General features: G+C 38.8%; 1 protein-coding gene across 1 annotated transcript in view; it reads left to right on the top strand.

Moving 5' to 3' along the window:
- Nucleotides 1–218: 218 nt before the first annotated feature.
- The window catches only part of nipsnap1 (nipsnap homolog 1 (C. elegans)), a 33,292-nt gene continuing 21,186 nt past the window's right edge, over nt 219–12,324 (top strand). Inside the window, exons 1-5 of the mRNA XM_052032087.1 lie at nt 219–431; nt 2,849–2,982; nt 3,079–3,124; nt 6,266–6,360; nt 11,051–11,121. Coding sequence (XP_051888047.1) covers nt 352–431; nt 2,849–2,982; nt 3,079–3,124; nt 6,266–6,360; nt 11,051–11,121 — 426 coding nt within the window. The 5' untranslated portion in view covers nt 219–351. The remainder of the gene's footprint in view (nt 432–2,848; nt 2,983–3,078; nt 3,125–6,265; nt 6,361–11,050; nt 11,122–12,324) is intronic.

Raw genomic sequence — 12,324 nt, 5'->3', positions numbered from 1 at the left:
TCAAATGCCACAGTTCTACCTCTTTCAATATACGTTTAATGTTTAGACCAATATATTCAAAAATTTGTTGAAGTAGATTTGAAGAAAAAATGCATTCCTGTTGTTTCTAGAGATTTAACAATTAGGTTCCAAAATATATACCATACTGCATCGATCTGAAATTGTACCTCCAAAGTTCAATGATACAGTGAGACAGGAACACGACCAGAGCATTTCCCATTTCCTGCCTATGTGCACAGCTGTGGCGCTCACGTTCCCTGCTGAACGACGTTCGCCGAGAGGACTTTGGCAGACCTTGGCAAAAAAAACACACACACAAACGCCGACCTTTCCACCAGGAAAAACAAGAAGATGGCGGCGATATGGCCTGCTCGGATGTGGAAATCGCCGGCGTTATTAACGCGGAGTTCGGTGGCGTTGACTTTCAGCAGGTAGTGTGGGGCTGTGTGGCCTGGGTCCCTGCCTTGCCCATGTTACCTGTCCATTAACAGAGGACCGTGTGGAACAGGTCCGACCGAATGCTCCGCTCATGCAATCATTGTCGCCTGCTCCGTGTCCTCTTCAGATAAAACGTTGTTACCATTCTGTTTCAGAACGTCGTGTAAATGTAACCAGTTAAAGTTGGCACTTTGATACATTATCATGGTTCCAACCAGATCCTCACAAAGCCAGGCGCATTACTTAGTCCTTGCTGTTGTCTGCCAATGAGAAGTTAGTTTTCTGCATGTGTGTTGGGGCTCGCTCACTCTTCTCAATCAATTCATTTAAGTTAGTGTAATCATGGTGTTATTTAGATGTTTTATTTTTCATTTCGAGGTTTTAATTGCGATTATTTGGCAGTGAAAATTGCTTACTTTTCAAAGATGTTCAAAACAAAGAAAGGTTATTGTCTAAATAAACGAATATTCTCTTCATTGTTTCTAGCTGATTAGGCATTCACACTGTAAATGGAACTTTGGTTCAAAAACTAGGTTTTCTTTACCACCAAGTTAATTAAAGTGTAAATATAGCCTGATTTCAGACAAGTAATAGTTAAACATTTCTGAAATTGGGGGAGCCATTTAATCCATATTCATTAAAGTTTTGAAATTACATGCGTGTTTTCATCGCTATACTTTCTCTCCAAGTAAAAGATGCTTGGAGAATGGTTGGATAGTTTGCTTACATACACACAAGCAGTTCCAACGATAAACTGTGGGGTCTGATAAAAGCTGTCTTTGCTGAAGTACTCTGGTCGGATTACATTGTGGTTTGTTGACATAATTTAATTGGTTTGAGCACTTGGGTGACTTCAGACCCATATCTGTTAATAATCAACATTATTAGCTCCTATGGCGTTATTCTGATATGAATAAAGCAAAATTAAAAGAAAACAAGTCCAATTTCTAATGTATTTGCTGATTTTTGTTTTAAAGAGTAGTTTCTCAAAATAACTTGCTTTTAACACTAAGTACTGCAGTACAGAAAGCAGCCATTAATTTTGGTCAAAAATACCTTGCTTCTGAAATCTTTCTAATGTTAGGATAAAACATCTGCTTCTCAATTTCTTGGCATTAATATAACCATCAAAATAACATAATAGTATGCTCCAAACTTTGATGCCACCTTTTAGACTGAAATAATTTTCCAGAATTTTTTTCAATTGTGCCTGTCAGTTAACAGACATTGATGTTGAAGAGGTAATAGAAATTTCAGCAATATGCATGTCTTGAAATAGAATATCTTTCCCTTTCATTGCATTGATTGGTTTTAGGATTACGATAACCATATGATGTGCAACCCTGTAGCAACTTTGTTGCATGAGCTATGACAATATTTACAATGTAGTTCAAAGAACATATTTTGTATTACAGATTACAATGAAAAGGTTGAAACTCCTTATTGTATCTTTTCTGATTAAACTGTTTTAAATCAGATTATTTGATAAATATTCTCTTTTTAGTTGATGCATCAAATACATTAAAATAGAGACTTAACTAGATTACCTGTGCATTCAAAATCAGACTGGATGATAATCTCTACCTAATTTATTTTTTTCTTCTTTTTGAAGCCTTTGCTGTGACCACATTACTGATATTGTGGTGAATTCAAGAAAGAGTGATGCAGAGTTTATCACACTTTGATTTTTTTTTACTGTGGAAAATGTGGCAAGTGCTTTGTGGACAGCAATTATTAGTATTATTAAATTTCACCAAATGGATGTTATGCCATCTTTTCCTTAAACATCACAATAATTATTTTCTCCCTGGATGCATTATTATAAAGTTCAGACTCATTTTCCTAACAATCCAAAAACAACTAAACATTTAATTTGCCTCAATCCTACTGTCTCCTGCAAACTACATGGTGAATTTGTGATGCCCATCAGCTGCCAGGTTCTGCACTAGGACCCTCGCTTGAAAGCTGACCCCTTAAAACCGAAGCTTGTGCCAACTTGAATGTTTATTTTTTTGTCTTGTCCTTTGATGTAGAATTCAGTTTGTTTTACTGCAAAGAGCCTTTCAGCAATAAAGAAATGATACCGTTGCTGCGGTGCTATCTTCCAAGTGATAGTCAAGGCCAGTTCAAGATGGCTTTGAAGAGATAGGATTAATGTGCATCTGTGAGATTTTTGTCCTTGTTGTCCCTCTGTTTTGATACAGCTGCAGCCTGGAAATAGCCCTGCTACCATGTAGTGCATGGAATACCGTGCTTCATCTGCACAAAGAAGCTGAAATATTTTCCACTTCAGTGCCTGCTCATCAATGCCCATGCACTGGCCTCTGGGCAAAATCAGTCCACAATTATGCTTCTCCATATCTATGTGAATCCACATTCATTTTATTATCATTTTTTTGTGCTTTTTCAGGGCAAATAGTAAAGGAGAGAAAAATGACAAAGGATGGTTTCGGTCATTATTTGTCCACAGAGTAAATCAAAGAAAAGATGCTCACTCTAATCTTCTTTCCAAGAAGGAAACCAGCAACTTGTACAAAATGCAATGTAAGTGAGAAAACTTCTGCCAAGACTTTTACTCGTTATTATCAAAAGTCTACTGGTTGTTCAAATTGTACTAAAAATATTTTTTTTTTGTCTCAGTTCATAATGTGAAGCCAGAATGTTTAGATGCCTACAACAGCTTATCGTAAGTTCCAATCTCTTAAAAATTAGTTGATTTTGTTCAGACAGTGCCCATGGTCTTTGAAAGAGTGATGTAGCATTTTGTTTATTACTTTCACACCAGGATTCCTCCACACCTGAATATATCATGCCATTACATATTCTCACCACTGCTTGTGTCTATAATTTAGTCCATCTCTGCTATCCTAAGAGGTGTCTCAGCCACACTAATTGTGGTCTTCTGGGCATTCACCATTTGAATCACTGTTTTCAGCTGCTGAGGTCCTAAATTCTGGAATTTTCTCCCTTATTTTCTCAGCTTCTATTTTCACCTTTAAGATACCTTAATTTTTCATCGATTAAGCCTTTGGTTATCCACTGTAATATTTCCTTATGTGGCTCAGTGTTAAATTTACTGGATAAAGTACCAATGAAATACCTTAAAGATGTTCTATCAAATGAATGATGCTGTATAAATGCAGGTAGGTGTTGTAGTTGTTGCTATTGCTAATTTAGAAGCAGAGAACATTTACAGCAGACCAAAAGACCATTCGGTCAATCATGTCTGTGTTGGTCTGTAAAAAAAAAGGGCTTTCCAGCCTATTCCCACCATCCAGCACTGGATCTGTAACCCTGCAGTTCTCAGCTCTTCAAGTTTGCACTTAAATATGATGAATGGTTCTGCCTCTACCACCTTTCCATTCAGTGAGTTCCAGGCTCCTGTCACCCTCATCTCCCCTCTAATCCTTCCACCAAATACTTTAAATCTCTGCCCCATGGTTTTTGATCCCCCTGTTAAGAGAAATGTCCTTGCTCTTTAATCCTTCTAGGCCTCTCATTATTTCATACATTTCAATTAAATCTCTGCTCAATCTTCTCTGATCCAAAAGAAACAAGGGCAGCTTGTCAATGTTTCCTGAACTACAATTTTCCAGTCCTGACCACATCCTCATAAATCTTCACAGCACCCTCTCCCCTACAATTACTTCTTTCCTAAAAACATAGAGACCAGAACTGTGTACACTACTCATAACGTCTTGCTCTTGTATTCTATGCCTCGGCTAATAAGGGAAAGCATTCCATCTTAATTGAATTGACCTACATTTAAGGTTCTGTGGACATGTGCTCCAACTTCCTTCTGTTCCACCACATAAATCAATGTCCTTGCATTTATTGTTTATACATGTATTTTCTTGCACCTCCCTCAGTGCATTACCTGAGTCTTCACTGAATTAAATTCCACTCGCTACTTTTCTGTATAGCTGACCACACCAACTATATCTTCCTGCAGTCTAAATCTTTCCTTCTATCAACATTACGGGTATTTTGTTTTATTTTCCAGTTAACCCAATCCCCCAGCGTAGGATTACTTCCTGCATGCTTATGCACACTTTTATCAGAAATAATGAAACAATTAATACATTATGCTTGCACTTGTTTTGGTCAGATTACAAATGAACATTGGCCCAGTTTTTTTATAATCCATCACTCTTGCTCTGGCAGCAGAATCATGAGTGCAGTTCTTTCTAGGGGTGTTGAATTTCCCCTCGATGAGGAATTACTGTATATTTAGTAGGTTAATTCCAGACTTAGTTGACATTGATAGTCTCTATTTAATCTGACCTAAAGAAGTGTCAGTCTGTAAACAAAATTATAATTTTTTTTTACAATTATGAGGATTCAATTTTGACTGCCATTAAACAAAGGAATCGTTACTTACTGAAACAGGAGGGATGTTTTCATTGAATTTCAATAAACATTCACCACTCTACATTCATATAATTCAACTGATGAATGATTTTTTGGCTTGACCAGCGTGCATGAACTGACATGTGTAAATTGTAGTTTGGGCATGTTGCTTAAGTATGCATCTTTTTGTTTACTTAATTTTATGTGATGTGAGTACTTACATTTGACTGCTGAATAATGCACTGTAATCCAAGAAATCCATACCCACAAACACCCTGCAGGTTAACATTTATTTTGCTTTCTTTATATATCCCCCCACCAAATGTTTTGTAATTTTTAAGAAATATTTATTCCGAGCAATACTGACAGAATCATATAAACCCTTATTTCTAGATGCCTTGAAAAGATTTGGCCTTCTTGAAAAGCTATCGACCTTGATGTGATCATGCTTTTTCAATCATGGGAGGCAGAGAATCTCAAGGTCTTTACCCTCTGAAGCTCCTGAGCCATTCTGTCTTTCCTCTTACTATTTTGTTTTAAGTCATTGTCTTAGAACTCAGTTACTTTCTAAACCAATGCAGAGTGCATTTAACATCAGTGACATATTAAATCTAGGTTATATTTCATGGTGCCAAACAAAGGGTATGTGTAGGCCAGTTGAGTTTTTACAACATTGCGCATGACAGCCCAAAATTAGTATTTTTTCACAATTGCTGTGTTAGGATTTGCACAATCATTGGGTTGCTAGGCTTTTGTCCAGTAGATCCCAATGAACTTTGCCATTCCCAGCTGTGATTGGTGTTGTGCAAGGTTTGTCTGATCTCTTCTACTTGACTCACTCCAGATGATTCACACAGAACAAAATTACTGTAGTTTCCTTGCAGCAACCAGCAGAGGAAATCAGTAATGAGGTATTCTGAAAACCTGGAGATGAGTCATTTCAAAGTCTAAGTGTGATTATTTCCTTTAATTTCTAAGCAAGTGCAACAAAACATGATAAACTGGAGGAAAACTTATCTATTTACAACTGCGTTAGTTTTTCACACCCAACTCCACTTATTTCTGTCCATAAAATTTTACAATCTGACTTGCTGAGTTTCAGTAAATTCAACTCAATGATGTAGCAATATTTCATCATTGGTGGTCTTTAGGCCACTAATCCTTCAGGTCCTGGCAAATTATTTGCAGGTGAAATTTTGCACTGAAGGTTTGGTTGTGTTCTTTCTATACCCTCTTAAATATTAACAAACATTATTTTGTGTTTTCTGTAAACATCAGTTTGATTGTAAGATTAGAGCCTAACCAAATTAATAAACATGTAATTCCAAATTTCTTAGTAAATATACATTTTGTCATAAAATATTTTAGAATCAAATTATTTATGTTGATTAACAGCTTCACTTAAAGAAGCATTTGATGTGCTTAGATCTAGATTGTTTACTCTTGGGTTTAAAAAACCTTTTAATAATGACCACAGGGAGAAAATATTGCAAAAGCTACACAATGATCCTGACTACCCATGTGAGGTCGTAGGGAGCTGGAATACATGGTATGGTGAGCAGGATCAAGCAGGTAGGTCTGCTATCCAAGCTTAACTTAGTTCGTCCTAACCTTCCTTCCTACCATCATATTTAGTCCTTCATTATCATTCTTGGCCACAGGTGGATTTTCATCTTCCTACTTAAGCCTAGAGCTACTGCTGTGTCAGTTGATCACTGTGGAGCCTGGCCAGTTATTCCAGTTGATGTCAATGGAAGTGAATATCAGGTAGTTCCCATAACTGACACTGATTCACAGAACAGACTTTTCAACCTGACAGCAAAGTCAAAGTTCTACCTCACCATCTTCACTAAGGCTAAAGCTGCCTCCAGAGACCTCTATTCTCTTTATCACCAAATATTCCTCTTCTCTTCAGCTCTTAGAAGAACAAAATTTGAAGACTACTTTCATTATCTGCCCTCTAATGCTTTCCACACTTCTGAAGGTAAATAAAAACTGTTGATAGGTAACCATTCCCTAGTACCAGTTATCCTTTCAGTGTCACAACCATTTTGTTCCTCCAACTTTTCTCTTTGAAACCAAATGCACATTCAGGCATGCTCTCCCTCTGCTTTGTTATAGAACACAGAACAGTACAGCACAGGAATAGGCCTTTCAGCCCATGATAAACAGTCTACTGCATTCTAAATGACCTACTATTGAAATAAAGCCTTGCTGCTCCATATTTTTTGAATCTCAGAACTGTGGCACTACTCACCTACCTTCCTGTTACAATTTCAAGCCTTTAAAACCCAATAATTCTCAATTTGCCTCAGCTCTTTTATTCTTTCTCATCTTGATAGTCATAGATATTATGATACAGGAGGCTATTTGGTTCATCGAGTCCATGCCAACACATTGTTAAGCAATCCAGTCAATTTCATTTCTCCCCTACCCTGAAAGCTCAGTAGCCCTACAAGTTTATTTTATTAACACACATATCCAACTTCCTTTTTAAATTCAGTGATCATTTTAGCTTGCAGAGAGTTCCGGATCATTATCACTTTCTGTGTAGAGGAAGTTCTTACTCACGCCTCCCCTGCATTTCTTGTGCAATGGTCACCCATTTAAGACAGGTAAGGATTTTTTTCTGTCAGAGGTTCACAAGTTCTTTAAACTCTTTTCCTGAAATAAGTGTTCTTTTCAATATTTTCATTATGTTGCATTACCCTGATCTCAAGAACATTGATTTCAGTAAGTTAGCGCTGATAGAACTTGCTTTGTGCCAACACTGTGATAGGGTGGCACCGTGGCGCAGCGAGTAGAGCTGCTACCTTGCAGTGCCAGAGACCCGGGTTCAATCCTGACCAACAGTGCTGTCTGTGTGGACTTTGCACGTTCTCCCTATGACTGTGTGGGTTTCCCTTGGTCTTCTGGGTTCCTCCCACATGTCAAAGATATGGGGATCAGTAGGCACTGTAAATAGCCCATAGCATGTAGGTGAGTGGTAAATTTATAATGAGTATATCTGCAGAGAGTAGCTTGCAATGAGTCACCACGCTCCGGCGCCATCTTGCAATATATTGTTACAATCTGGGGGAGCTGATGAGAAAGTGGGGACAATAACAAAATGAAATTAATGTACGATTAGTGTAAATGGTCACATTGGGCTGAAGGGCCTTTTTCCCTGCTGTACCTCTGTATGATTCTATGACTCTGTCATTGAATATTTCTAACATTCAGAGGATACTTCATAAGCAAAAGGTTAGGAGCTTACAACAGGTAAGTGATAATGCAGAATTGAACTTGTAATAAGATCAATCATGATTTTATTAAATGGCGGAGCATCTCCATGGACTCTGGTTCAATCTGATGTCCGGAGCTGTGTATTTGGGGTTTGCACATTCTCTTCCTGACCATGTGGGTGCTCCAGTTTTCTCCCATGTCCAAGGGATGTGTTGGCCGATTAATTGGGTACTATAAATTAGCTCTTGGTGTAGGTAAGTGATAAAAAGATTCAAAGGCGAGTTGATAAGGAGAGAGAATAAGTTGAGGGGTCCAGGGAGAGGGATGGATGGGATTGCTGTAGTGGGAGCCAGGATGGACTTGAACGATCAAATGGTCTTTCTGTGTTGCAATGTGTAAGTGAGTAAGCAGGCCAGAGGTGCTGAGTGGCTTTTTCCTGCTCTGAATTCATATGTTATTGTGTTCCTTAGTAAAGATCATCCATAAAAACACTCACTATTTTGGCCATATTTTGCACCTTTAAGAATAAATACCTGCTCTATCCCTAATGGGCCCAGCCTTATTCGTTGCTGATCTAATTTTCCTCTTCGCTTCTCCTCTCAACAGCGAGTTTTACTTGGACTTTGCTTGAAGAAGCCATCTGACTTGCAAAATAAATTTTGTTTTATTTCAGCATATTCTCTATCTCCCTGTGATCCAACAAACCCTGGCTTTGGTCCCTCTATCTTTCTCTTTTGTGAGACTTTATCTAGCCTAGAACCAAAACATCCCCCCCCTGAAACTTTCCTGTTATTCCTTTGCAGTTTTGCAAGGCTGCATTTTGGCCTGGCAAGATTCCCTCTCCACAAGTGAAATTAGCTTTCTCCCAGATTAAAAGTTCTACTTTGAATTGTTTCTTTCTCTTAGGATATAATGATCACTTTTACCCAGGTGTTCTACCACAGCCACTTAGAACTTTGAACAGTACAGCACAGGAACAGGCCCTTCGGCCCATGATGTCTGTGCCAACCAAGGTGCCAGTTTAATACCATCTGCTGGCACATGGTCTATATCCCTCCATTCCCTGCCAGTTTATGTCCTTGTCTAAATGTCTCGTAAACGTAGCTATTGTATCTGCTTCCACCACCTCCCCTGGCAGCATGTTCCAGGCATCTACCACTCTGTGTTTCTTAAAAAAAAATCTTGCCTCATAAATCACCTTAAAGCTATGCCCTCAAGTATTTGACATTTACAACCTGGGTAAAAGACTCTGACCATCTGCCCTATTTATGCCTCTCATAATTGTAAATAGTTCAGGTTGCCCCTCAGCCTCCGACACTGCGGAGAAAGCTCTCCAAGTTTATCCAGTCTCTCTCTATAACTTAATATACTCCAATCTAGGCAACATCCTGGTGAATCTCTTCTACGCCCTCTCTAAAGCCCCCATATCTTTCCTGTAATGTGGTGACCAGAACTGTGCACAGTATTTCCAAATGTGGCCTTTACCAAGCTTTTAAACAGCTGCAACATGACATCCCAACTTTTATACTCAGTGCCCTGACCAATGAAGGAAAGTATGCCATCCACCTTCTTTACCACCCACTTGATTCACTTGCCTTCACTCAGGCAATGCCTTCTTCCTGGTTAGACCAAGAATGTACTGGTCAAAAATAATTCTCCTGAGCACATTTCAGCAATACATTCTTTTCTATTCCCTTTACTCTAACATTGGTCCAATTGACATTTGGGCATTAAGGTCTAACAATATCACCACTTGAAAGATATTGCACATCCCTGTAACTTCCCTGCAAGTTTGCTTCTATATCACTTTCCCACGATTTGGATGTTTGTACAATTCAACAAACACTACAGGAGCTTCCTAACCCCTGAACATCCTGCTTTTGCTTCTCTTTTACTATCTTGAACTTTGCCTGTTGGGTAGTTCCCTCTTGGAACGTAAGATCAGGAAGCTGCCATTCTTCCTGACGTTTTGCGGTGACCGCAAATACTTCCCAAACTTTGGAAACCCTGAACTCTAGCTCAAATACCAGAACCACTCCAACAGATGTACTTCCTTGAGGCAAATGCAGTTCCCTGCAGTTCCCACATGGTGCAGGAATTGTAAGCAGCAGGTCTCAGCTGCCCGTCCTCAATCTTACAAAATATTCTGTTGCCTCCTTCAGAAGCCAATTAGTATCTTGTTTAAAGTATTATTTTAAATTAATGCCATTGAACCTCTGCTCTTGGGCTTCCCTGTTCATTTCTCTCAGACTGTTCCTTGTTTTGTAAAGCACCTCTTCCCTCATTGCACCAAATCTCCCACTTGCCAAATTCTGCGTTCTGAACTCTGTGGAAGGAGTACTCATTTGAATCGAACTCTGCTTACTGACATATGGCTGACCCATTCTCTTTGGTTTCCTAATTTAGAAAAAGAAATGCATTTATGTGCAGAATACTCACTGCATTCAAATGTATATAAGTATGCATTTTGTCTTCTGACTAAATGGGCCTTTTAGAATCTTGGTTGTTAGAGTTAAATGCTCCGCTCCACATGTTTGGTTCCAAGTTCAGTGGAATCGGACATACAGAAGTAAGTACAACTCTGTTTAATGAATTGTACTTAACCTTAATGAAGAGTGAACGCCACACCTCCACCTCCCCATAAGAATTGCTTGAGGCTGTTGCGTCCAGAGGTGATCACTCAATGCATTCCTTGATGTTTTTAAGCAATTTGTTACCTGGTGCCAATTATGTATAGTGGAGGATCCATTGTATCATATCTAAACAGCGTGCTTCTGTGGAGGGGAAAACAGGTTGGAGACTTGAAACCTCAGCTGTTTTTCTCCATAGAATCTGCCTGATCCGATATTCACATTTCCATCATCAGCATTATTTTGGCTTTTACATTGTATTAGCGTGAATAAAGTTTCACTATTATCATGAGACCAAAATGCCTGTGGCATATAATTTATTGGTGAAAATATACAGATTTTGTCTTTCGTGCAGAATCATCGTTTTTGTGAAGTCTGCAATTTTGTCATCTTTTTATTTTGGACAGTGCATTTATGGAGGTTTTCTGGTGGTTATCCTGCTATGACAGATGCAATGGAGAAGCTAAAACAAAATAAGGTAATAGATGAAAGAAATCTCTTAATTATGAAGCATGAAATAATTAAATTTGGTTTGGATTGCAGAGTTGACAGCAAGCTGTGCAGGTACTTATGTTCTAATAAGCAGAGATCCTCTCCAGGTTACGAACGCCTGACTTGTATACAGCCCGTACGTACGAGCGAGCATTTGAGCTGGACTTGGTGGCTGCTGCAGAGCTGCAGAGATCTTCTGCCGCCTGAGAACTCAGTTCACAGCCACATTTCCAACATGCAAACTGTTTGGGTTACGGAGGCATGAGTAAGTTAATTGGGCCCTCTAGCCTGGTGCACCATTAAATAAGCTTGGGGCTGATCTTGATCTCAACACCCCTTATTTGTGTCTTCCAATACCCCATGGTATTTAAATGTCTGTAAGTCTCCATCTTGAATTTATTCAATGACTCTGCCATCAATGTTCCCTGGGATAGAGAACACTAAAGATCATCACCTGAGAGAAGTTGTTCCTCCTGATCCCTGTCACATATGGGTAACCCCTTTTTCTGAATCTATGCCCCCTAGTTCTAGAGAACCCCACTAGGGGAAACATCCTCTCAACATTCATTCTGTCAAGCCCCCTCAAAACATTGTTTCAGTGAGGTCATCTCTTGTTCTTCTAAACTCCAATGAATACAGGCCCAACCTACTCAATCTTTCTTCATGCACCAAGGCCATCATCCCAGCAATCATTCTTGTGACTTTTCTCTGCACTGCCTCCAATGCAAGTACATCATTCCTTAAATATGAAGACCAAAACTGTAAACAATACTCCAGGTATCGCCTCCTGTAAAGTTACATCAATATTTCCCTACTTTTGTACTCCAATCCCTTAGCAACATTCTATTAACCTTCCTAATTCCTTGCTGTAGCTATATGCTAAATTTTTTGTTTCATGTACTACAGCCCCTCCAGATCCCTTTATACCACAACAATTATTAGTTGCAGTAAATAATAATTTGTTTTTTCAATCTTCCATAATCTGACATCTTGCAAAATTATACTCCAACTGCCAACTCCTTGCCTACTCACTGAACCAATCTATACCCCTTTGCAAGCTCTTTGAGTCTGCCATTCAGCTTGTCAACAAATAAATAAATGCAATTAGTTTTTTGTCTGAAAAGACTGGTGTAATTGTCTATGCACTGGAAACCTTGTAACTCCTTCCAGTATACTTATTTTTGGGAAT

The sequence above is a fragment of the Pristis pectinata genome, chromosome 17 (genome assembly GCF_009764475.1).
Source record: "Pristis pectinata isolate sPriPec2 chromosome 17, sPriPec2.1.pri, whole genome shotgun sequence".
Lineage (NCBI taxonomy): Eukaryota > Metazoa > Chordata > Chondrichthyes > Rhinopristiformes > Pristidae > Pristis > Pristis pectinata.
The sequence above is the reverse complement of the archived record's forward strand: the minus strand, read 5'-3'. Positions and strand labels throughout refer to the sequence as shown.